The sequence below is a fragment of the Dipodomys merriami genome, unplaced genomic scaffold (genome assembly GCF_024711535.1).
Source record: "Dipodomys merriami isolate MVZ:Mamm:240054 unplaced genomic scaffold, mDipMer1.0.p SCAF_32, whole genome shotgun sequence".
NCBI lineage: Eukaryota > Metazoa > Chordata > Mammalia > Rodentia > Heteromyidae > Dipodomys > Dipodomys merriami.
Genome location: NW_027204715.1, coordinates 7,145,171 through 7,172,898, shown reverse-complemented (window position 1 = coordinate 7,172,898; position 27,728 = coordinate 7,145,171). Strand labels below are relative to the sequence as shown.

At 40.8% G+C, this 27,728-nt stretch overlaps 1 protein-coding gene across 5 annotated transcripts in view; it reads left to right on the top strand.

Moving 5' to 3' along the window:
* Ctnnd2 (catenin delta 2) overlaps positions 1-27,728 on the top strand; it is a 795,501-nt gene that overhangs the window by 419,514 nt on the left and 348,259 nt on the right. For 3 of the 5 annotated variants that reach the window (XM_070042191.1, XM_070042192.1, XM_070042190.1), the window contains exons 4-6: positions 802-836; positions 1,223-1,339; positions 18,377-18,549. In XM_070042191.1, the coding sequence (XP_069898292.1) occupies positions 802-836; positions 1,223-1,339; positions 18,377-18,549 (325 nt within the window). The remainder of the gene's footprint in view (positions 1-801; positions 837-1,222; positions 1,340-18,376; positions 18,550-27,728) is intronic. The other 2 variants (XM_070042193.1, XM_070042194.1) reach the window with 1 other exon arrangement.

Here is a 27,728-nt window from a genome sequence, read left to right as displayed (position 1 = left end):
TCTAAATGATATTTGTCAGGAATTTCCATCTAGGCCTCAATTATTGACATAAAAGCCAGCATGCGGGGATGAGCTGCATGTACAGTGGAAGTTGTTCACATTTATGGACCTCAAATCTACCTTTTTTATATTTAATGAATGATTCAGAATAAATCTAGGTTGCCTCACAGATCCAGTTTGTATGATGTTGTTGGAATGTCATGTGTATGAATAACTTTCTGGCTGCTTCATTTCGTAGATGGTAAGAATTTCAGAGTGTACATTCAGTTGGTGATAATATTATTTTTTTAAATTACATGATTTAAACCATAACAATCAACTGAAAGGAAATATTCTTAGGAAATGTCAAAGTGAAGGCAAAGTCATTTTATCTTCTTTGTAGTATAAAGCACAGTTATTTCCTCATTGGGCCACCTCAGAGAATCTGCACAACGGATCATTCAGTTACTTTATTATTACTCAGATTATTCACTTACAAATGCATGCATGGAGATGCTATTGTCAGGAGAAAAAAATCAGTGGGATGGGATTTGTTTTCAAAAACAAGCTATCCTGAAAATCACTGCACATTGTCCATCTCTGTTACTATATACCTGTGAATTAAAGGGGAGATGTGACAAATGCATGAACATCAAGGTTATATCATTATGAGTTCTTGTTTTTCAGTTAGGAATTAAAAGGGATATGCTGTGTGCCCCGTGCTGCTCCGCTCCTGTGTCTTTGTGTCTTGTGGTCTAGGGTCTATGAGCCTGGTTTCCTTGTGCAATCAATGCGTTACAGCATGTGTCCTCTCTTTTACAGCTCAGCAGAAGAACAGTTTCACTGGCAGTCACAAGGTAAGGGGCTGCCACCCAGGGCCACATTTGCTGCTCTGTGTGTCCCTGTTCGCCATCTTTCTTTAGGAGACTTAGAAAAGTGAACAGAGAGAAACCCGATGGTAAAAGTGATGTGAGCGAAGGTATTCGTGGGGACTTCACTGGTCACTGCATGTTCTCAGATTGCATCCCCCTGTTCTTCCTGCCCACACGGGGCCTGCGGAGGGAGGTGTATTTGGTTAGGACCCCTCCTGCCCACACAGGGCTGCAGAGGGGGGTGTACTTGGTCAGGACCCCTCACAGAAGGAGTAGATTGAGTTAGAATGCTTTTAATTACTACATGATAACTGAAACTGAGTAGTAACATCCCATCTCTCTGTTCATCACTGTAAACTATCTTATTTCAGATGGTCAAAAAGATATCGAAGATGAACTTACGACAGGCCTGGAGCTGGTGGACTCCTGCATTCGATCCCTGCAGGAGTCGGGAATCCTGGACCCCCAGGATTACTCCACAAGCGAACGTAAGTCAAGTGCCAATGACCAGGTTTCTACTTACGGCCATTCACTCATCTGTCTTAGAAATTTTACAATGCTGACTTGATTATTACATTTCTATGTGAAGGGTTGAACTTTGTACTTAAATGTTGCTTGTATGTAAGGCTACATCTTTTTCATGGAAGGCAGCTCAGACTTAGGAGTATGGAAGGCACATTTCCCTCTGTTTGGCTCATTTCACTCCACTCGCAGCTGTTCCTGCCCACTCAGCTCTCAGTAGATTACACTTCTCTGACGCCACAGCCCCTCTCTCTCACCACATTTTCCGCCTCTAGGCTATCACATTTTAAGCACTCACATATATTTGTTTCATCAACACAATGTCTGCCTTAAAATTCCACTATCACTCTTTTACTGCTACCAACAATTGTTGGAAGAGATCTTTGAAATCTGCAGTTGCATAACAAAACTGAAAAAGAAGTCTATAATGTATATACCTACTAAATAATTAGTATTGTAATAAAGGAGTATTCCGAAACTCTTCACATTTCTGAATTTTAACCTTGCAGTACCAGCTTAATGTTAATTACAATAGAATATTTAAAAATTTCTTTGAATACACTTAATTATGCATTTTTAAATGCAGTGGTTAGAAAGAAGAAGCTTAGAAGAAGCTAAGAAGCTAAGAAGAAGCTTAGAAATAAACAGTATAGGGAATGATTTGAGACCTTTCTCATTTCATAAACCATAAAATTCTCTGATCTTATTTTTAAAAGATTCTACAAATGGCTAAAATATAAATTATAAAGCATACTTTACCCTGGTAATTTTTACGTCAACACTCACTGAAGCATTTTATTCCTTAACTTAATTTTTTTTTCAGGACTGGGAAGGTAGCTCAGTAGTAGAGTGCTCGACTTGCATGCATGAGTTCAATTCCTCAGCACCACATAAGCAGAAAAAGCTGGAAGTGGCGCTGTGGAAGAGCACTAGCCTTGAGCTGAAGAGCTGAGGGACAGCTCCCAGGCCCAGAGTTCAGGCCCCACAACTGGAACTTCTCCCTCCAGATCATTATTTATGTTTCTTTTTGAGCAGTAACCACAGTTAAAACCTATTTAATTAATATTTGAAACATATGCACCCACCTTACTAGAAAGTAAGCAAATCAAAGATTAAATAGTATACCTTCCAGACAGGGAGGGTAGTAGATACCTCATTTTTCATATAATAATAGAAAAAATGGTTAATTACAATTAGGAGTAGAGAGAACTTTAATTACGTTAGTACAGAGAAAAGAAGAAAGAATAAAATAATATATAAACAAGAAATAAGTACACTTATCTAAAAGGAATTAAAATACAGGCCAGATCCCAATAGCTCATTCCTGTCAAATTAGTTATTCAGGAGGCTGAAAATGGTAGGATCACATCTGAAGGCAGCCTCAGCAAAAAGTTCACAATAACTAGCTGGGCACAGATGATTGAGCTCCTTCTCATTCTAGCTAGACAGAAAGGCTGATACCACAGGATCTTGGTGTCAGGCAGGCAGCAAAGGTCAGATGTCTCCCTCTCAACAGAAAAAGCTGGGCTGGTGTCATGACTTGTCTTCCAGCTTCAGCAGAAAGCATAAAGGAAGATCCATGAAAGATACCTGTCCTATATGACATCCTACTGAAAAACAGCCTACACGGAAATGGGCTGGAGTCATGGCTCAGCGGTGGAGCACCTGCCTAAAAGCCTAAAGCTTTGAGTATAAACCTCAGTAGCAGCAACAAAAGGAGAATAAGAATGAAAATTTATATGTAAAAGTGTCAAAATAACCATGTGGTGTGTAGAAGAAACAAACAATGAAATCAGTGTCAAAATGGAAGTGTTACATAAAATCGTGTCAGCAAGCCAGGCACCAGTGGCTCATGCCTGTAATCCTAGCTGCTCAGGAGGCTGAGATCTGAGGATAATAGATTGAAGTTCATGAGACCCCAATCTCCAATAAACTACCACAAAGCAGGAAGTGAAGTCATGGCTCAAACTTCAGAGCACTCACCTTCAGCCGAAGAGGCCCAGGGACAGCTCCCTGCCCCAGGACTGGCACACACAAAAATTGTGTTAGCAAATATAATAGGATGCAGAGTGTGAAATAAACTAGAATTTGATACAGAAGTGATCATCAAGGTCAAACACAAGGATTATCTGGTGACACTACCTTTGCTTACAAAAATGTGAAAAATCTACTAAGTATAAATGAACTCATGAACTGAAAGGCTAGCTATTAATTCAAAAAGTTGATGAAAAATATGACTGTAGACATTTAAATCCAGATAGATGAGATGCTAGAAGAGAAAGAAATGTTGGAATTTAAAAATTAGCAAATAAGACTGGGCACCAATGGCTCACTGCTGTAACCCTAGCTACTTAGGAGGCTGAGATCTGAGGCTCAGAGTTGGAAGCCAGCCCAGGCAGAAAAGTCCCTGAGACTCTAATCTCCTCCAATAACCACAAAAAATATAGAAATGACACTGCGGGTCAAGTGGTATAGATGTAGCCTTGAGCACAAAAGCCCAGGGGACTGCACAAGCCCCAAAATGATAATAAAATAATAACAAATCCATGTGCTAAGTAAATGTTCAAGTTTTATCTATCAAATAACATTATAAACTTACTATATATATATGCACAGAATTTTTTGACAAAACATTATGGGATGCTGGAAGGTGAAAACAGTCATATAGATTGTCATATTCTTTTGGGTGTAGAGGCATGGATCAAGTGGTAAAGTGTCTGCCTAGCAAGTACAACCTGAATTCAGTCCCTAGGAGTACTAAAGCAAAAAAAAACCCAAAACATTACAACAAATAAAAAGGTCACATTCTTTCATCATAGCTCACTAAAATTAAAAATACATCAAATAATAGTAAGAAATGTAATGACAGTAAAAGTAGGTAAGATACTGTTTCAGATCTATAAAATCAGAAGGAAAATAATAAGGAGCATTATATTATTTAAAGGGCAAATAGAAAGCAACATTTTATAATACAATTTTATTCAGAATAAATATTTATTATTTATTATTATTTTTATTGGTCCAGTCGTGGGGCCTGAACTCGACCTGGGCGCTGTCCCTCAGCTCTTCAGCTCAAGGCTAGCGCTCTACCACTTGAGCCAGAGCGCCACTTCCGGCTTTTTTCTTTTTTTGCTTATGTGGTGCTGAGGAATCGAACCCAGGGCCTCGAGCATGCAAGGCAAGCGCTCTACCACTGAGCCACCTTCCCAGCCCTTTATTATTTTTTAAAAGACAAAGTAAGTAACTATTTATTTGGGAGAAATCTTTAAAGAACTAAACAACTCCACAGGAAGTAGAATGGAAATGATAAATACAACAATAGAGGAACAATAGTGCCAAAGAAGATAAGTAATTAAAATATACAAAAGAGATAAATGTGATTCTTTCCTGTAAGAGAAATGTTAACCATGAGCTTTCATAGTTGGAAAGCTCTGGAATAGGTAAAGGAGATGGTAAAAATGTCAAGTGCTTTCTTTCCTTGCCTTTTTTTTTTTTTTTTTTTTTTTTTTTGTCGGTTGTGAGGCTTGAACCCTGGACCTGGGCTCTGTCTCTCAGCTTTTCATCTCAAGGCTAGCACACTAATACTTGAGCCACAGTGCCACTTCTGGTTTTCCGGTGATTAACTGGAGATAAGAGTCTCATGGACTTTCCTTGCCTGGGCTGGCTTTGAACCAGGATCCTCAGATCTCAGCCTGCTGAGTAGATAGGATTAAAGTGTGAGCCACTGGAGCCTAGCAATCATATGTGTTTAAAAGTCACCTACAAATGGTATATCTTTATTGTAGAGAAGTTAAATACTCAAGTCATAATTTTTAATATTTATTTATATTTGAATAATTATTCTGGTGTTTTTTTTCAGAAAGATCAGTTAGCCAGTATTGTATACTTACATCTGATGGAATAGTTCTGGAATTTAGGTAATTATTCTTTTTATAAGCTCCTGCACTCCTGTTTTTATCAAAGGAAAGAAAATAAAGCAAATTGGTCCATACAAATGCAAAGAAGCTACCAATGATGGAAGTTTCAGCCAAAAGTTTTGTGCCAAAGATTCTGAATCACAGTGACATAGGGAATAGCATTATTCTTCTTAAGAAATATTTGCTCTTAATGTGTTCAGAATTGTTTTGGGACTAAAGTCACTGAGTAAATTTTAGAAAATTATTGGGTAGGAAAGTATCGTTTATATTTGTAATTTTAAGTGTTCAAAGTGCCAGGATATAAAAAATTATGTGTTATCAGTTAGGGTCTAGACAGTGTATTGATCTTACACAAAAAAGGTTAACTGAGGAAAATGTAATTAAGGAATTGTTGATACAGGAGTGGGAAAGATTAAGGGAATGCACAGTGCACTCAGAGCTATTCAGGGAACATTAGGGGACAAAAAGACTCTCTCCCCACCCTTACACCTGATGGAGCTGGCACCAAGCAGCTGGGGAGTCTCAGGAATAAACGTCCTCATTTCTATCTTTACTCGCCCTCCCTTGCCAGCAACTGGCTAAACTCCATGGACCAGAGCAGAAGGGACCCTTGGGTAAGTGAAGGAGAGGACAAACAGTGACTGTAGGGAGCAAGAAGACGGCACAGCACCGCTTCATGCTAAGTGCTACAGCCCTCTACCATGTGTGGGTCCTTCATGTGGGAATGTAACCGATAGATACGCCACATCTCTTTGATTCTGTCCATCCCAATAGGGAAAATACTTCAGACTTTTCCAGTCCCTGGTGATTATTCAATCAGTGACTTCATTAGCTACAATAGCCGTGAACTAGCTAAAGCTAAATTGAACCTGGTACCCTGCCCTTGAGAACCAGTCTCACTCAAAAGAAGCTAAAATAACACTAAGTAAGTGTACATCCAACCTGCAAATAATACCAAAATAAAAAGCCATCTCAGTCCCTCGGCACAGAGTACTTCATGTGTTGTATTTAAAGGTCTGGAGGTTTTTCTTCCCGGGGTCCCACCCAAATAAATTTTAAATCCTAGTAACCTCATCTTCCGCATCCTAAGGCAAGCAGCCCTGTGGATGCAGTGGTGTCACATCCGTGTAAACGCTTTCCAGCACTTTGTTCTTTCCATAGTGCTGTCCTAAACAGTATGCAAACTACCTGTACCACCTTTGTAGCGCTGACATTTTCTCATGGCTGCCCGCTTTGTGATTTCAACTCAAACAAATATATGTCACTAGGAGTCACTAGGAGAATTGCTTCAGAAATTTGTGGGCCTTTACTGAAACAAAACAACACAACAGCTTGGCCTGAACGGCCAAGGATCCATATGTGCCTGGATATATAAGCCCAGAAGTAAGGGTGAGTAATAAAGAAAAATAGTAGACATCAGAAATGCGGAGGAGACAAATCTGAAATAGGAAAGATGGGTTGGAAGAAAATGACATATCTTTAACTAGAAATTAAGTTGTTTAATATTCCATTTTACAGTAATAATTAGTTCTCAAAGGCACATATTGATGACTTGAAATTCAGCCATATTTTAGGTAATTCCATCACTCAGTAGGAAGAAAATGTTAATAGTTGACACATTCTCAATGTAAAGAACATACATATTATTCTGAGCTTTCAAATCACTGTGTATTAAAAAAAATAAGGACCAACCAATAGATAACTATTTGGAACATGTAGAATCCAAATCCTAGGAGTTTCGTGCAAGTGAATACATTATTCACTATGCATTTGTAGTCTATCATTTTCATTTTATTACTGTAAATATATTTAATTCATGGGAGATCTTTAAGTGGTGTCATAGAGTATAACTCCATATATTAATATGCAATAATAATGTTAAAAGTGAGAGGATGAAGTGGCTGTTTTCATAATTCTTAAAAAGTTCAAGACTAGAAGAAGCAGAAGTGCTGTACCTCTATAACATTTCATTAAAGTTATAGCAATCAAAAGGAAAGTCATTTGTGCAATTAACTTATACTAATTAAAATGCTTTCCTTTCTACAAATGCAATATATGTATTAAATTGCTTCCACATATGAAAGTTATGATCAGGGAAAAGGGACTGATATTTTGTGTGTGTGTGTGTGTGTGTGTGTGTGTATGTGTGTGTGTGTGTGTGTGTGTGTGTGTGTGTGCTGGTCCTGGGGCTTGAACTAAGGGTCTGGGCATTGTCCCTGAGCTTTTTGTGCTCAAGGGTATTACTCTACCACGTGAGCCACAGCACCACTTCCGGCACTTTTTTGGTTAACTCGAGATAAGAATGTCAGGGACTTTCCTGCCCGGGCTGGCTTTGAACCAAAATCTTCAGATCTCAGCCACCAGAGTAGCTAGGATTACAAGTGAAAGCCACCAGCCCCTGCTCTGTGTGTGTGTGTGTGTGTGTGTGTGTGTGTGTGTGTGTGTGTGTGTGTGTGTGTGTGTGTTATAGAATACAGAATACATATATATATATATATATATAATACATATGATAGATGTCATGTATCTCACTAATAACACATGCCAGCAGAAATGCGGTCTACCACCCATTGGATATGGGCAGCAACTTAGGATTCAAGTTCACCCTGCCCCTCCAGTGGCCAAGAATTGTCACCTCATCTCTAGAGACCCTACCACCCAGATTTCCATCTATTTGAGTTACTTGTTCATTCCTCAGATTATGGCTCATTCCATGGGGCTCGTTCCATTGCTCATTCCTCATATGGCTGCCCTTCAGTCCAAGTTGTTAAGATCCATACAAGGCAGTCTCCCTTCCAACAGTTTCTCCAGGCTTCCAAGTCCAATATTGCCAGAGTCTACCTACATCCAACCAATGCCTTTTGGAATCCATTTCTCTATTTCCTGTGATTTGGGGTGCCAGTGGGAAGTTAGCGATGACAAAATTGGCGTTAGCAGAAGTCTAGACAAACACCCAGATGGCTTCCAGGGAGATGTTTCAGGAAGTTTAACTATCTTCCCCTCCACGTGGCCGAATCTCAGCTAATGCTCAGTTTCTTTTACCGGATTCACTGAGATTTCCTTCTATCACAGACAGGTAAGAAATGTTTGGTAGCTTCTCCAAAGAAGCCACCTGCCCAGGACTGCCCTCAGAATGAAGGGGTAAGCAAAGGAATAAAGCAGGAAGAGCTTCATACCCATCCCTAAGCAGAGGAGAGCAGTTAAACTTACATTAAGTACATCACACTCTTGTATCTAATCCTAGTCTTCTGAGATCAAGCACAAAATATAGAATCTGATTCAGGAATTTCAGAGGCTCCACAGGCGTCTCTGTTTCTCCCAGGGTAATTGAGGATCACCAGGGCTCCTGGGAGCTTGTGGGAGATCCTCCCACGAGGATGTCTGCATAGCCCTGGGAGGCTGTTGCTAGTTCACACACTGTTCCCTGGTGTCTTTCACACAAGGCACAGATCTGTCAGTGCTCCGGCTCACCCCTCAGGAAGCAGATTGCACATTCCATGTCTTTTCACAATTATTGATATTGAGAAACAGGAATCTACCCCTCGTTAGATTATTAATTTTTAGGAACTATGTATGTATGTGTGTATAAAACACTTTTTATCTAATTTACATCAAATTTCAATGGTAAATAATCTGAAAACAAACCATTATGAGGAAATACTTGGGAGCGCAGAAGATCTACAAAAAATCATTCTGTGATTATAGTCATACTTTAGTTATACATTTAAGCCTAAGTATACATTTGACATGTGCATTATGTATACTCTAGTTTAAATAACTTGTATTTCCCAGTACCTCCATTATGTACAGATCTAAAGAAACAGTAAGTTCTTGCCTAGTGTGAACATTTTCCCCAACAGATGTTTTACATCTCTAATCATCAGTCTTGGAAAGCATACTGAGACAATTACATTGGTCAAATCTCAACCAATTTAAAATCTAGATGTGTAGTTCACTAGTCCTCAGACCACCGAAGTTTCTTATGTTCACATACAGTGTTCTACGTTGGAAGCAACTGACCAGATGAAATAGATATTGTGGAGGCCGAGACAAAAACGAACTGTAAATGAGCATCTGCTGAGAAGCCCCTTGAGCTTTGTGCCGGGGTTCATTTTGGAGACAGCAGATGAGAGGAGCCCCTCATTTCAGGGAGGTGCTTCCGTCCTCGAGGGGAGCTCAGGAGAAAAGACCCAGTTTATCCACCTCGTAACTCTTACTCTAAGTAAGTCTCCAAAGTGCCACATTCTTCCAGAACCCGTGAAGAAGAATGTGGTGCCATAAATAGAACTGATGAGCAATGTGGTTTAAATAAAGTTAGCATATATATATGTATGTATAATATATATATATACACACACATCTATATATTCTACAGAGGAATTTGTAGTTAGATCTGACTAACATTCTCTGATTTAAGTCAGTTAAATAATCAACAAATTGTCTCTTTGATTTTATAACTTCAAAACCCCTTTGCATATAGTGTAGTATTTTCTGTGGAAATCCTTTTTCTGTTTTTTTTTGGGGGGGGGGGTTGGCGGGGAAGTAGTACTCAGGCTTGAATTCAGGTCTTCTTTTTGCTGAAAGCTAGCACTTGAGCCACGGCTCCATTCCCCAGTTTTTGCTGATTAACTGGAGATAAAAGTCTCACAGACTTTTCCTACCTGGGCTGGCTTCAAACCAGGATCCTCAGATCTTAGCCTCTAGGCCAGCCAGGATTATAGGCATGAACTACCATGCTCACCTGGCTTTTAAAATACTTTCCCTTTGTTTGTATTTGATTATGTTCAAAGATAATTTTACTTTCATTTCAATAAAATAAGACAGAACCTTGGAATTATTCTTAAAATTAAGTACAATCTTCCAGAAAGATCAAGTCTTAAGAAGATAGAAATAAATACAAATTGCCCATGAATTTTAGGTATGTGTGGATATGGTGTGATTACTTTTCGTAGACTACATAAAAAGTTTTTAAATCATTTTGAAAGGCTTATTCTAGCCTGCAGGTGAATAATGTTTCCACTCTTCCAGACAGACATAAATTGAAGCACAGCTGTCACTGGGAGGTCTCCAGTTCTGGACACGCGCACCACATTTTGTGTATTTATTATTCTTCTGAGTGTCCTGATTAATGGCCTCACAAAACATCCCCTGGGCTTTCCAAAACATTGCCTGATCCTGTTAGCTTTGCCACTCAGTGCATTCTTTTTCGTGTAAAATAACTCTTTGAAATTAAGTTCACAAACACTACCCTTTTGAGACCATTTCTTTTTCTTGTGACTTCTGCCCCCTACTCTGACTACTTTTATAGTTATACCCCATCCTAAATTTTCATTTATACATAGTCAAAAAAAATCTTTTTCTGGAACTGGAATTTGAATCAGTGTTGTTATGAAGGCACTAAGCTTCTTGAACCATTCCTGCTCTCCCTCCCTCTTTCAATCAATCTCCTTCCCTCCCTCTCTCCCTCCCCCTCCCTCCTTCCCTCCCTGTCTTTCTCTCTCCCTCTCCCTCCTTCCCTCCCTTCCCCCCCTCTTGAACTTTTTGCTCAAGGCTGGCACTCACCCACTTGAGCCACAGCTCTACTCCTGGTTCCTTTGGGTGTTGTTGTTGTCGTTTGTTTGTTTTGTTTTCTTTTGCTGGTTAATTGGAGATGTCTCAGATTTTCTTGTCTGAGCTAACTTCAGACTACAAGTCTCAGATCTCAGCCTCCTGAGTAGCTGGGATTATAGGTTTGAGCCACCAGGGCCTGGCCAGCTCTGGGTATGTTTGGCCAGTCTCACGTTTCCCCTGGGGTGTGCCTGGTTTACAGTTCTGTTTACACGTGCTGTCACAGCTGGAATGGCAAGCATGTACCATGCCTAGCATTCTCCTGTGGACATCGGTCCATGAACTTCATTGCCCATGCGGACAAAGAGCCCCCATCCTTCCAATCTCTGCAGTCCCAAGCAACTAGGACTACAGACATGAGCCACTGGCACCTGGCTGTAATCAAAATTTGATCTGTAAAATTATTAAAGAACTAAGGGAGATTAACTTCGTCAGATTCGATTAGAGCCAGCACTAAAATGAACCCCAAATGCTGTTTCTAACTACTATGCATCCTTTCCTATCAACTCTTTGAACCTATTGATTGAAAGAATAAGCCTGCCTTTCCCCTCACCTGTAGGATGCCCTCATACTTCTACTTAACCACCCATGAGTTCTTTTAATGTGTCCTAATGCTCTCTGGACTCCCGTTATGACTTCTTTCAATCACAACCAGTTTCCTTTTCTGATACTGCAAAACATTGCTAGTCTCCCCTCTGTCCGGCCTTGACGCAGTCCTGCAACACCATCCCCTCAAATGTCCACAGTCTTGTCTCACTTGCTTTTTTTCCTTCCTTCCAAAGAACCTGCCTGTAGACAGTACTGCGCATACTCCTATGCTAAATGACTAGAAAGTTCTCCATCGGGTCCTCAGAGAGTCGAGGAAGCATGGTGTGGTGGAGTGGGTTAATATTCCCCAGGCAATCAGACATCAGGGCAGGCTCCCCGGAGGAGGGAACATTTCAACTTTTGACAGTGAGTGTTGAGGTTGGCAGAAAAAAAGGAACTTCAGGCTGAGAGATGAGGAAAAGCTTTCTCTCAATGCCAAAGATTTTAACTTGTCATCGCTTGGCTGTGACACTTGTTTGTATTTAATTTTATTTTTTTACTGTAAGCTGGCCTTTGTCAGGAACAACACATTAGATGTCTCCCTTGCAAATGAAAACTTAACAGGGTGTTGAGAGAAACAATAAGTGATGTAGAGAACAGCATTAGGAGGTTTTCAGGACAAACAACTCTGTCTAACTTTTGTTACTATCAGATGATGTGGCCATGTACTTGGAAGGGAAAATGAAAACTGACACCCATGTAGAAGTTTATATTTTTGCCAGCATTTTCAGTCATTATTTTATTTAGGTCTTGAATTTGGAGGGATTAAGTTGTATGAAGACAGAATAAAGTGAAGTGTGGTTAAGGACATTCACCATGAATCCAGACTGTAGTGAATGCTTTCCAGTACTACCACTGGGAGCTCAGCTTCCTTCTTCCTCTAAGTGTGTGGCTTGACGTCTTTATTGAGATGCTGATAAAATTCAGCAACTCAGAATTGTCCCTGCAACCTAATCCACACTCAGAAAAACCAAGCTGGTCTTATCCTCCTCCTCCACCACCTCCTCCTCATCACTACCATCATCATCATCACCACCATCATCATCTTCCTTGGCTACATGGATATAAAGGATGTTGACTTCAACTCCTGCATATTTTCCTCCAACACCCACCTTCCCCATCCATGAACCTGGTAGTAACTTAAGGAAAGACTTGAGAATGTCACAAGGCCTCTGGCCTTTTCTGTATTATTGCATAGTATGTAGATAAATTAAAGTTTCCCGTATCATGAAACAAATGATCAACTACAGCAATAAGTTTTAGCAATTCCAGATAGTCTGTTATGAACCTGTGTGAACAGAATAAGTACACATAATTACAGCATTTCTAAAATATTCAGTTAAATTGAGTGGTTCAAGCTGGGCCCTGGTGGCTCATGCCTGTAAGCCTAGCTACTCAGGAGGCTGAGAAATGAGGATCGTGGTTCAAAGCTAGCCCAGGCAGGATAGTTCTTGAGACACGTATCTCCAATTAACCACCAGAAAACCAGAAATGGTGCTGTTGCTCAAGTGGTAGAGCACTAGCCTTGAGCTGAAGAGCTGAGGGAAGTGCCCAAACCCAGAGTTCAAGCCCCACGACCAACAATAAATAAATAAACAAATAAATAAATAAATAATAAAAAATGAGTGGGTCAGTGGCTATTTGGATATGGATGGTGAGTCTATAGTTTTCTGAAGAAAAACCAAAACACACCTTTCACCTTCTGTGTTCACTGAGGTTTACTCTATCCCATTAATAATAGATACCTAGCTTCCCCTTGCCCAGCCCAGTTCACTGGGGAAATGCCAGAATCTGACTTGTAAGGATTCCTCCTACAAGCAAAGAGACCTTTAGTTACAGAAGAATTTTTGTAAAGATATTGTACAGAGAGGTTACATGAGAAAGATAATGAGTACATTTACCTATTTTGACTTTTTGACTTTAAAGTTGATGTTTGCATAGGACTTAAGTAAATAATGCTTTGAGGTTAAATGATAAGTACTCCTGGAGTTGGCGATAGAAAACAAAGATCTGAGTCTTGTCTTCAAATTACCAGACGCATAACACTGGTTCTTAATGTAGTCTGTTGGTATTGATGAAAAATGAGCCAAGTGCATGTTTTTTTCCTACAAGTTACCACATGGTTTCTAATCAGTCCAAAGATTTGAAAATGTATTGAGACATTGCTACTGTACTCAAGATACCATGTTTCATGCATCTTAGGATTAATAGACACAACTATGGCATTGTCTTGGGCTTTCCTCTCTCTATACCATTGTGACTAGAGAATTTTGATCAGACCATTATGAGCATTATGAATTGATCAGGAAATGGTTTCACCTCCTCTCTCTGGTCTGCATGGTGCGTCCTTTTGAGAAATTCCGTTGCCTCAGTTTTGAGAACTGTTGCATGATGTGCAAGGTCTAGAGTAATCTAAGAAACCACTGTGACCATTCAGGACATTGTTCAGAAGACACAAATACCAGAGCAAGGCTCTTCTTTCTATGGCCAAACAGGGAATTTTGATTCACTGTCTCTTGCAGGTACTTTTATTTACAGTCAAGACAATGCTCCCCTTCCTTTGGTGGAATTTTAGGCCACAGCCTCTCTCTCATCCACTACCACATCCTATCCCCCAGTTTATATAATGGCCATCTTCAAGATTATCACCATAGTTTACGTCTAACTCAAGCAAGACAAGAAGTCAATCCAAAAGTTTTCAAGGGGGAAAAAAAGCATATCTTAAATTATTACATGCTCTTTAAATCTGTGGCAAATTGGCCTTTTTCCCTCAATGCACCGTAATGTTAATAAGACTAATAAAAATCAATTGTATAAAAATTCCCTTTCCTTATAAAGGGCCATCTTCTCACTTTAAACTTTTTCATATTTTCATGTATCTGTGCTCTTCAAAATTGGCATAAGTAAATGATTTTGATGTGAGACCTAGTGAGCAATGGAAAAAGCCATTGTAAAATGTGCACAGGGTTTTGGCTATTGTTTTGCTGTGTTTGCTAGGTGATATGTCAATGCTGTAGTATTATGATACATTACTCATTTCTGCAATTACTGTTGTCAGAGTGCATCTAGGTTTCAGTGCTTGAGATGTCTCAATAAAATAATGAGATAGAGCCTCTTGTTTGTTTTCCTTGAGTATTGATCAAATACATGACTGATTCTATAAAAGATAAGCAGATTTGATTATTCCATGATAATTTTTTCAGGGGGAAATAAATCATTTTAATTGCAATTATTTTGAGAAAGGACATTGCATTGTCATTGCATAAAGAGCATTTGTAAGTTTGTGGAGGTAATTGTATGAATCAATTTAAAATATACAAGATTCTTTAACTTCGTAGCTACATACTCAAGAAAGTTCATCAGAGCAAATTCTCTTTGAAAGGCAAATAATTAGGACATGCGATTCTTTGGCTTTGCAGATCATGATAAACTATGTGAAATTAAAGATTTCATTTCATTCTGTGGACATTGCTAAAGCCTGCTGTAACCTTTGCTATTCTTGAGATGCATTATCAGGAAAAGGAGACTGTCACAATTGTAGGTCATCATGTCCCAGTGGACTGTCCTAAAAGAAATAGCAAAGCTAGGCACAGCGAGATGCTGCCCATTGTCCAGTAGAATGGTTACCACTCATGTGAAAGGCCGCTCCTCTCCTTCCATAGCTCACTCTCCTTCATCAAGAAGTGACCTTCACTAAGGACCAAGGATAAAGCTCTTGGGCACAATTTATTATATCCTTCCCAGTGCTGACCTCTGTCTGCTTCTCCCTATGGTTAGTCCCATGTTCACAACAGAGTTCTCTCTGCCTTCTGCAGGCTTTTGTAGCCTGTGCATCTATTGCCTGGAACTCAGAGACAACCCTTGACTCTGCCGTACCCTGGAGTTTCCACCACAATTTAATAAGGACAATATTCTTTGGGTAACCAAAATAAGACTCTGAACGAATCTCTCCAATCAGGGACAGTATTACCAAAGATTAGGCCTATGATATCATCAATGTGATGTACTTAGAGCAGGTGGTAGATACTGCTTTCCTGGGACTATATATTTTAAGGTGGATTTGTGGGGATTTTTTGGTTTTTAAAAAAATTATACTTGTACTTTTGATATGCCTTTCATGATGAAGTTGTAGCTAGATGGGAAAAGCTGTATTTCATTGTCTGATTTTTTTTAGAATGTCTCTTTTTCCAAAATATGAAATTGTAATTGTGTCAGTTAATTGGTTCATCATTAAGTATCCAGTGCTTTTGAAATTTTTCTTCATGATGTTTAAAAGTTCTGTCAGGGAACTGAGGAAAGGAAAAGGTCTTAAAAATGCAAAGTTCTTGCTGGGCGCCAGTGGCTCAAGCCTGTCATCCTAGCTACTCAGGAGGTTGAGATCTGAGGATCACGGTTCAAAGCCAGCCCAGGCAGGAAAGTCTGTGAGACTCTTATCGCCAATAAATCACTAGGAAACCAGAAGTGGCGCTGTGGCTCAAGTAGTAGACTGCTTGCCTTGAGCTGAAGAGCTGAGGGACAGTGCCCAGGCCCAGAGTTAAAGCCCCATGACTGACAAAATAAATAAATAAATAGAAATAAATATTAAAAAATGCAAAGATCTTGGGAACTGATGCTTAAACAAAGAGGACACATTATTTTTCTGGAAGAGTGGTCTAAGCCACATCACATCTAGGGTGCTACTTGAAATATAAAGTCATATTTCATTCTGTGTATGTATGCACATGCATGAACACACATGTGCCAGTACTGGGACTGGGATCCACAGTCTTGTAGAGCTCCCTTAGCTCTTTGTGTCCAAGCTTGACATCTACCACTTGATGCACACCTCCACCTCCATTTCTGGCTTTTGTTTTCTGGTTTATTGGAGATAAGAGTCTCATGGCTGTGTCCACCCAGGCTGGATTTGGGCCATGACCCACAGATCTCAACTTCTTCAGTAGCTAGGATGATAGGAGTAAGCCACTAGTACCCATCTGTTTTATTCTTTGCAAGAAATAATTGATAAGGGGGCTGGGAAGGTGGCTCAGTGGTAGAGCGCTTGCCGTGCATGCCTGAGGCCCTGGGTTCGATTCCCCAGCACCACATAAGCAAAAAGAAACAAGCCAGAAGTGGCGCTGTGGCTCAAGTGGTAGAGCGCTAACCTTGAGCTGAAGAGCTGAGGGACAGTGCCCAGGCCCAGAGTTCAGGCCCCATTAATGTACCCCCCCAAAAAAAGAAAGAAGTGATAAGGATCTCAATATGTCTCACCCTCTAAATATTTCTGCCCTCTAACCAAGCCAAAGAAGGGTGCTAGATGTGGTTTGTGGCTCACCTGAACTCCTTTATTAGCTCTAGCACAAAAGAAGTTATTTTGGAAATTATAATACAGGCAGAAATATTTAGTGATATTCTGAAAAATTATAGCAGAAATCCATGAAAGTTCTTATATTGGATGAGTAAGATTTAAGGAAAAGAAAGTAATTAATAAAGAATAAGAAAGTTAAAAAAAAGTTATTTTGTACCATGATACAAGGAAATAAGAGAAAATGTGTATGGTCAAGATTTTACCTTCAAACACATTCTTGCCCCAGTTACCTCTCAACCAGGTAAAATACCAACTTGCAATGACAGTTGCTCTCTTCTGTGCTTCTTTTAATGCCCTAAGTGCTTCTTAAATTTTTGCATAAAAATTTTTTTAAAAAAAGAGCAGTCCGTCAGGTGTCACTGGCTCACATCTGTAATCCTAGCTACTCAGGAAGCTGAGATCTAAGGATGGTGGTTTGAAGTCAGCCTGGGCAGGAAAGTCCCTGACACTCTTTGTCCCTCGGCTCTTCAGCTCAAGACGAGCGCTCTACCACTTGAGCTACAACACCATTTATGGTTTTCTGAGTGTTTATTGGAGATAAGAGTTTCACAGACTTTCCTGCCCAGGCTGGCTTTGAACTGTGATCCTCAGATCTCAGCCTCCTGAGTAGCTAGGATTACAGGTGTGAGCCACCGGTGCCCAGCTTACATTTTTTTTTTAAATTCCTGGTATTCATGTTGTTAAACTATAAGTTTTTAGAGTTATGCCATTGAAATTCCCTTCTGTATATTCACACTTTAGCCAATTTGTTTCTGTATATATGTCTTATGACCCTGTGCATGTTTTCATGTATGTTTACAATTTACATCTACTTTCCATATATGAGAGAGATCATGCATCCTTCGTCTCTTTGAGCCTAACTTAGTTCACCTAACATAACTAACACTGATTTTTATACAGTGTCTCCTCTTTGTCCTCTTATTGAGTAGTGCTGAAATGCCATAGATAACTAGTCATCGGAGACCAAGTGAGATCAAGGCAGATTCTACATTGTATGAAGAGCTATTAATATTTTAAACACTGTCTACCCTTCTGGCAGTGAGGTATTACATCACTGTTTATACAATAGAATTTGTCACTGATTGGAAAGGTTCAAATGTTTTAGTATTCCAATCATGGAGAAGGAGATAAGATTTTATGAGGACAATTAACATATACAAAAAAGTAGACTTTTTTACATTATTTCATATGTTTTAGATATTGTCTGATCCCAAAATAACTACTTGATTAACCAATTTGTCTCATAAGAAAAGTCTCTATGTAGGTCACGATGAGATCATTTGAAAAATCTACTCCTTTGAGAACTTTGAAACTACCACACACACACACACACACACACACACACACACACACACACACACACACACAGAGTCTCATTTAAAAGAGTTGGAAGTGAAATTATATGGTCATTTTAGTTCTCAGAATTCAAAGCATGGCTGGCTGGGATCACGTGCATGTGATAATTCTAGGCTACTCTCAATAAATAATACATGTCATTTCTGCTTCACTAGTCTGTCACTGACTGCTCTAAATGACTTTTAACGCAGGGCCCAGCCTTCTCTCCCAGAGTGCACTTCAGCTCAATTCCAAACCTGAAGGGTCTTTCCAGTATCCGGCCAGCTACCATAGCAACCAAACCCTGGCCCTGGGTGACACGGCCCCTTCACAGCTCCCAGGCCGCAGCACTCAGGCTCGGGCTGCCAGTCAGAGCTTCAGCCAGGTATGTACCATTTGCTGGGTGGTGCTGGCGGTCACCATGGGAACAGGTGGGGAGCAGGGATGTCTAAAGGACAGGGCCGATCCTACCTGCCTTTGTGTGGGTGCGTCCTTGAACTTACAGGAGCCCCTCTTTCGTCCTGTGAATGAAGGGAAGAAACATTAACTATGATTGTAGAGTAACACTGGACAGTAAATTCTGTTTAGGAATCTCTGAGTTGGTCGCTCATGTTATATCTATATTGTATGTATTTACCTGCCTGAATATGCAAGCGGACAGCTACTTATCATATCTGTGTCTAGGTGTGATGTCATTGGAACAGCCATTCTGTGTGTGTGTGTGTGTGTGTGTGTGTGTGTGTGTGTGTGTGTGTGTGTGTGTGTGTGTGTGTGTGTGTGTGTGTATGCACCTTGGAAAATTACCATTCTTCCTCCTAAGAAATTCTGCAATTATTCTTTGGGGTTAATCCTATCAGGGAACACGGTAGAAATACATAATCAAGTATGCAAAACTGTTCTGTACATAACTGTGTTTGGTTTAGCAATAGTTGCACTTTGTCAAGTCTGATTTTGAAATGTGTCCTTAATTGTTTCTCTAAGGCTTGTGATTGTTCTTACAGCTTCCCTACTACTGCACAAATTCATTAGATTCAGTTAACATCAGCCCATGGTGAAAAGGAGCCAAAGCTAACAGAGAGACAGAGACAGCAGCAGAGAGAAGAGAATGAAAATATACCTGTCAGGTGTGTGTGTAAAATAATACACACATACATATATATGTATATATAATATTTTGATTTTGATTATTTGGGGTTGCAAGATATAGTCAATCAGTCCACAAGAGTTAATATGTTGAATAGCTATGTATCTTGTTCAATGCTATTTTAAACTTATTTTTAGTGGTATAAATAATTTTTAATCTCTCTGCTTTTGCTTTTGCTCCTGGAAAGGAAGCCATTAACCACCAAGTCCCCCTTTTAGCCAATGAGCTTTGTTTGATTTTTTATGCCTTTATCAGGCACTGTCTCCTCCAGGAACCCTTACCCAGCCCACAACCTGTGCCTGGGTTTTGTTACTGTCTATACTGGTACTGGGGCTTGAACTCATGGCCCAAGCGCTTTCTTCTGAGCTTTTTCTTGTTCAAGGCAGATGCTGTACCACTTGAGCCACAGCTCCACTTTTCGCTTTCTGGTAGTTAATTGGAGAGAAGACTATTGGAAGCTTTTCTGCCCAGGCCAGCTTTGAACTGTGATCCTCAGCTCTCAATCCTGAGAATCTAGGCTTTACAGGCATGAGCTGCCAGTCCCCACACCATCACTAATTTCCTATTGCTCTTCATCAGTAAGTTTTTCCAGCAAAATTGCTTAAAGGCAGAATCTCAAGTTTTTATGAGTAGAACCTAGCAAGCTACATGGCACCCAAAAATGCCTGTGAGGGACAGTTAGAATGGCCTGGGGAAGTCACTATGACCTGTGATAATAATATGAATATTATATAATAATATAACATGTGATACTATTATGTGATAATATATGATATTATCACTGAAGAATCAGCTGAAACATTCCATTTCAATTATTAAAGTGAAATCATTGTTCTAGCAGTATTTTTTTAAAGTATGTCTGCTTTCTTCAGGCAACAACAGCCTTGTCCACTAGTGGCCCTGTGATGTTCACCTTTTGTGACACTGCACTGTAGGATAGTGTATGAAAGGGAATGACAAAGCATCCCATTGGAAGAAAGGGCCTTTCCAGGTGTCACATTAAAATCAGAAAGTTCTGCTAGTCGTATAGCTCTCCAAGCTTTCAGAGGGAGTTGTTAGCGTTGAGGGTTGGAGGCATCAATCACAGTGAACATCCAGGACAGCATCTTCCTTAGAGGAGAGCTATTCGGGTGCCCTCTGTGCATGTATAGATGGATGGATCTCAGGGCGGAAACCAGGAGGTGCTGTGCTGTGCTGATGCACTCAGCTGGTAGACAGATCACTGGTGGATATCTGAACTCTTTAGTTTGGTGGCTATTGGTTACTGATACCATGATCACCTGCAGCTGTGCTGTAACTTGAATGACCTGTTCTACTGAACACCTGTAGGACCTGTGACTTCAAAGTGGTGACAGAGAAGGCTGAGGGCAGGAACCCAGCATTCCTGTCTCCACTCATTTCTCTCCATTCTTTGCCATGTCCGTGGAAGTGGAGGGTGCACAGCCCCTGCAGTAGCCCCCCTGGCCCCCTCAGCAAGCTAGAGCCCAGGTGACATAGACTCGGAAACATTTTGAATGATAAGTAAATCTCTCCTTCAAGACCGGATTCAATTTTTTTAGATTTTCTTATGGCTATAATGTACTATAGGAGCTGGGGAGATCAAATTATGGCTAACAGATGCCAAACCAATTAAGTAAGTTCAATCATCACTCAACAGAAAAAAAAAATACTTGTTTTGTCTAAAACACATAATTCTCAAGTAAAGCAAACAATTTTCTATGGAGCTCGGAAATCATGTGTGATTGCAATTATAGAGAAGCATTATAAAAACTTAAGATCTTAATCCCAATTTTAAAAACCCTCTAGTTTATCCAAATTAATAAGTGTTGATGGAGTGCCCATAGGCCAGTTCTAAGACAGGCCTGGGATATAAACCTGCACTGCCTGCTTGTCTCAATCCAGGGGTAAACCTACAAGCCACAGAAGTTGGTACCATATTCCTTAGCAAGGATTCTTAAAAAAAATCTCCCCAGACCCTAAGCTGAGTTCATGAAGACGAGTTTGAGAAGAGCAAGTGTGCACCCCGTGTCACCAGACCAACAAGTCATTGTTGCCCAGGAAGTGCCATGAGTTGATATGCAGTTAAATCCTTTCCTCTAGCCTGAGAACTAGGGTCATCCAAGCCACACACTCCTATCAAAGTCTCTCTGTAGATACTGCTACGTCCCTTGCATCTTCCTCCAAGTCAGCATTGACCTCTATGTTGGTTTGGCTCAAAGTGGAGTTACTCTTCCAATTACTTTGTGTACCTCTGGGCAATTTTTCAATGCATTCTAGCTATTTATTGTCTGTCCATTGGTGTCAGAGGCCTATGTGCTGGACATTGAATTTATATAGACATAATCCCTGTCCACAGGGAACTTAGGTTCTATCTAGCAACAGAGATAGAGACTCAAAAAAAAATCAATGCTGTGAAATGGTATGCCATATTAGAAGGTGATGGTTTCTCTGGGAAGGAAATAGACACAGAATAGGGAAAGCAAGGGCGTCAGCAGAAAATACATGATATCGCATGTTTCAGGACCTCACTGAGGGACATTAGGTGAGCAGACAAAGACAGAAGAAGGAGAGAGCTGGTAAATACAGTGCCCCCTGACAAGGCAGCCTAGCATGTTCACCTAGTGCCAAGGAGGAGAGGGTGGCTAGAACAGAACTGGGCTTTTGCAAAGTGATGGGACACCAAGTTGGTCACCGTTAGGTTCTTATCTTCACTCAGTGAAATGAGAAGCTAGTGAAGAATCCTGAATAGAATAAAAACACGCAGCCTGCCTTACATGTTCATACCTGCTCGGTCGTACCATGTCCCACACGTCCTATAGTTGCATGTACATTCCTTTCTTCCCTTAGGTTGTGTCAGTGCAACAGCTATAGCCATGCAAAATTAATGTCTCTATGCCCAGTAAATGGCCCAGCGTTCATCCAATGTCGTCAAGCTCCTCCAACACCATCTAACTCCTCTTTAATAATATGCTTAGGTGGGTAGGTAGGGTAGAGATGAAGAGCATTAGCTCTCCTCTAGGCTTCGCCTGCTTTCACTCATGTAAAATCATCAGATTATATAAAGTGTCAAATAAAAACCCTCTAGTTTTGAGGAATCACTTTTGAAAGGTGAGTCTCTCCCCATGTCTAAACATAAAATATTCTGTCACCAGCAGCTCAAAGAAACAGAATATCTGAGAAGTATTCAAGAAGACATCTGTAGACACAATGTTCAGAAAGTAGTGCAGGAGCCAAAAGAGGTGAACGGCATTTGCATGTCGTGCCGTAGAAATGAAGGGTGGGCAGAAATGCCATCCTAAGGAAATGGCCTGGGCCACCAGCTGCAGGAAACAGAATCACCTGCTAGTTCTCGGAACTAGTAGTGGAGATTCTGGGAAAGCACTACGCTTTTTTGAGAAGCAAAATAGCCAATTCTTTTTGATTTGGCTTATCTAGTTAATGTTGCACTAACTTGTAAGTCTTACAACTCCTCATTTATGTTATATCATAACATAAGCATCTGCTTGCTTGTGCCAGAGGCCAATGTGTTCCTTGACACTGGATCGTTGCTTTATTGGAGAATGCCTGTTGTCCATGTCTGTTAGATGCAAAGGACAAGGAGCTGGGTGCTCTGTGCATGGTGCTAGCACCTGCATGAGGTACAAAAGAAGAGCAAGATCCCAGTTGGATTTGATTCTTATTGTGTTCACCTCTGTTGTATTGATCCATAGTGATTGCATTGATCCCTGCTGTATTGATCTTAGAATACAAAGGACTATAAGGATAAGTACTCTGATGCCACTCCTGTTTGATTGTGAAAGAAGTTGCCTTTAGGAAAACATTTTCCAGTGAAACCACAAAATCACAGGGATAAATTTAGGGTAGAGTGCATGTATCATGCATCATTCAGAGAAGAAATTATGTCAGTTTATGTGTTTTCCTTGGCATGTTTGTGGGAAAATGGCAGAACCTGTTTTTCAGAGTGCTTTAAGATGATTGCCTATTGTAAATCCTTATGCCTTGCTTTGCTTTAAAATCTTCTCCGTCTATTTTATCTTTTTACTATAAGCATATTTAACTTAGCTCCAACAATTGAGCATTTCTTGTTGCAGAGAAAGTATGTTTGTGTTACACTGTAACATTTCACCTTCTGTGCAAATGTTTAGATTATTAAAATTATACCAAGTTAGCTCTAGGCTATGACAAAAGACATACGTAGAGTGTTTTTTCCAGGACTTATTTAAGAGTTGCCACCAAGAAAGCCCTCCTGACAGAGCACAGACCTGGAATCCTGGCTACTTATGAGGGTCTTGAGCCAGACCAGGAAAAATTAATGAGATCTTATCTGAAAACCAAAATGGCAAGGGTATAGATCAAGTGCAAAGTACTGTCTTCAACCAGCACTGGGGGGGGGGAGAATAAAAAAGGAGAAGGGAGAGAATGGATGGAAAGGAAGGAAGGAAAGAAGGGAAAGGAGGGAAGATGGAAGGGAAGACTCTATATACTTTAAGCTAAATGTGTGTAAATTGCTTATACCATGGATTTTCATTTTCTAATCTCATTTTTTCCTATGGGGAAATTACAGAAATGTTCCCATATAAAATAATTAAGAGAGTGGTTATAGGTGATGAGTCTAATCGCATTTTTATTAAAAGGAGGCTAAAGAGAAAGGACAAATCCACATCCAAAATTGCAAATATAGAGCATGCCATATTTGCACTAATGACTTTGAAGACTGGGAAAATGAACACAATGTACCTCCTGTTTCAAAGGCAAGGATGACTCTCTCTTACCCTCTCTTGAGTCATTGCTCTCTTACTCTTCCCCCTTCCCTCCTTTTCTTTCCTCCCTCCCTCCCAACCTTGGGCAAAGAGGGAGCATTGAGGATGATCTTCATTGTTATCTACAGTGTGGAAGTTGTCCTTATAGCTTTTTGAGATATTCTCATGAGAGAAAAGGAATCCTTTCCAAGTGCTCAGTTTTTCAGTGAGTTAAGGGCACCACCTTTCAGTGTCAGTGGGATGGCACCAGTAGCGAACCCGGCCTTCATTTCCTCCTTGAGAGTAGCCATCCTAGCCATGAAGGCTTCGGAGACAAAGTGGTAGCTGCATGCAGACGCTGACTCTTCCCTTGATTTATAGATTAGTTTGGGTTGTTTTTGCTTTTTTGTTTTTTGCCAAAATCAAAGCCCTCAAGGAGATCACTAGACCAGCACTTGATGCTTTTATTTCTCTATTTCCACAATCAAATCTTTCTCACAGTAGCCAACAGTTGTTTCCTGTGAAATAGTGTTACTCCTTCTGAAGACAATTACAAAAGAGAAATTATCCAGATCCTGTGAGCAATAGTAGTTTTGCAAAAACAAAATCATTCCATTGCAGAGAATAAATAAAGGAGCTACAATTTCTTTGAGAATGTAGGTTTCCAAATAGGAACATTGTAGCTGATGCCTGAATATGATGGTTCACATTTATGGAACTGGTGAGTTCTCATTTCAAAGTCATGAGAGTAAATGGCCTGAACTATATTTGTACTCCGTTTGAAAACTTTAAAGAAACTTCTACTAAGGAAGGAAAACAATTTCTCAAAAATCATAATTATAACAGCACAGAGATGCCATTATAAAATCACATCTCTGATTTGTCATATTAGAAATCTCCTTCTTCCAAGAGGTCATCAGAATGCCCTGCCTTCCATCCTGGCCCCCTCTTACCCATGTGTCCATAATTGCTTGAACTTTCTCAACACTGTGTCACCACATTAGCCTGTCGTGTTGAGAGAGGATTTCTTCAAACACCAGCCCAACTCCCCCCTCACTCAATTCAGGGCCACGTTCTTCTGAGGCCCTGCCCCGGTAGACACTGCCTGTCTTTGCAATGTGCTCTCTAGCTTTTTCTTTTATGGCCCTATACTTGCTCAGAAGCACTTCTGGGATCCATGGACTTGAGCCACCACTGGCTACCACTGTCTTCAAAGGGGGACATTATTAGCGTTGGGTTGTAACCACAGGAGAAGGGGAGGGGAGGAGCAATGAAGGGGAGACCAGACCGCTGCTGACCGCCAGCCACTAAGATCACCTTTTGGAAAGCCACCAGCCAGCGGCTCCAGTTCTCCATTCCTGAGGTCATTGGCCTGGTTGCCCAGCGTGCAGGACAAATCTCCCTTCTATCTCACAGCGGAGGGCCTTGCTGACTAGTGCAGGAATCTTGGCAAGTCTGAAAGGCTTTCCTAGGACTTCCCAGAGATCACAGACCTGCTCTAAAGGATCTGCTTTTGCTTAGTGACATGGCTTACGCAACTGTGACCACAGCCATGATTCCTGAGTGTGGCTGGCTCTCAAGTCTCTTGTTATCTGACTGTAAGCATTACTGGTTCTTCCCCTTTTTGCTTGGTTTGGTTTGGTTTGTACCTCCAAATCCCCAAAGAATGTGCATTAACTAATTTATCAGATGCCTAGAATTTCCCCCCATGCCTTCCCTACCATCCAGTGACCTAGGTAGAAGATCTAGGACAAAGACCAGGAAGCAGCTGTGTGTAGTACCTTCTGGTCAAGAGCGCTATATTCTGAGGCTCCTTCTTCCCAGAAAGAACAGTGGTATTTGTGAGCCAGAGAGTATGCTGCACAAACACAAAGACAACAGTGATAGCGCTCCAAAGAAATGTCCAGAGTAAAACACTTCATTGAAGAGAACTGCTGCGTCCCCCTCCAGAGCGCATGCCTCATTCCTGCATGGAAAACAGCTGGTTGTGGAGTTAGCCAGGGAACTGGTGCATGGAGCTTGGCTAGGCAGTGGGAATAATGCTGGGAATGATGTATTTTATGTCCAACTTCCCAATTCATTGTATTTCTACCACACCTGGGAAACATGCCCTCCCCTTAAACAGGTTTATAAAATAAGTATAAATGCATTCCACAGTTATACACAAGGTACCACCAAGTACACACACACACACACACATACACACACACACACAATATAAAATATACAACTGTACTGTATTTCAAACCTGACTCATCTAAAACTTGCATACAAATAAGTATCTAGTTTGTTAGACACTAAGGAATGGACACTAAGGAACGTTTGCTGAGAGGCATACCAGCTGGTGAGGACTCACATTAGTCATATATAGTCATATATATTTTTTTTTCCTGGCATTTTACCATGCATTTAGGTTTAGAAAGCCCAGAACAGTTGCTGGGCAAGAAGCTCTGAGCTTCTTTGGATGGAAGTTGACTGTCTCCCTGGGGATCAGGGAGATACAGGAGTTTTCTACAGTTTGTCTAGAAACTTACACACACAAACATACATACACACTCTCTCTCTCTCACACACACACACACATTGCCAAAGCCTGGAGTCCAGCTTTTTGGTGTTGGTTTTGGGTTTTTGTGTTGGTCCCAGAGCTTGAACTCAGGGTCTGAGCATGTCCCTCAGTTTTTTCACTCTGGCTGGTTTTCTACCACTTGAGCCATAGCTTCACTTCTGGCTCTTTGGTGGTTATTTGATAATAAGAGTCTCAGGCTGGTTACCAACAGTGATTCTCAGATCATAGTCTCCTGAGTAGCTACTGGTATTCTGAGCCAGTGGTATTTTTGTTTAGTTTGAACTCAGGGCTTTGCATTCTTGGTTGGGTCTTTTGCTCAAGTCTGGTGCTCCACCACTTGAACCACAGCTCCTCTGCTGATCCAGCTTTATTAGCCAGGCCTTCTTTCATTCCACACCTATTCCTGCGGTCTCGTCTATGAATCAAACCCTGCTCTCGTTCCTGGAGACTCATCACTGAAGGGCAGCATTGAAGGACGTTTTCCTTTTCACTACCCCTGCAGAGCACATAGTGGCAGTGTGGATTAAAATGTATCCTGTTCGTGTGAAAGTAGATTAAATATACCCCCGTCATATATAAATAGTATATGCCATACAGATAAACACACATGCGTAGGACAGTGTCTCTTCACAAAGCATTTCTCTCCCTCCCACCAAGCTGTTCTAACCGAAGATGCTGAGATCCCAGCTTGAGCTTGAGATCCCAGAGACAAGGTGAATGTGTGTGGACCCACAGATGAGAGCGCCCAGCCTAGCACGGGCTTCCTGCCATCCTCAAGGGGTGGGGAGGCAGAATGAAACTTGGGAGAGCTGACTGAGCTCCCCACCCCTCCTTTCCAGCAGCTCCCGCGCTCCCTGACCCCCACCTGCAGCCTCCTTTCCAGCCTTTTTTAAGCAGCTTCTCTCTCAGTGGGTGTACTTACAACTCCATTCCCTTCCCCTTCACATGGAGAAAATCCTCTTGCTCCCCGGGGAGATCCAGGAACACTGGACAACTCCTGCCCAGAAGAGCTGGCCAAAGCTGTGGTGCATTTGAATGCAAACTGTCTCTGGAATCTCCCCCCCCTCCCGTGGTCTTTTGTGATCTTGTAAATAAATGAGAGGCCAACAGGCTTA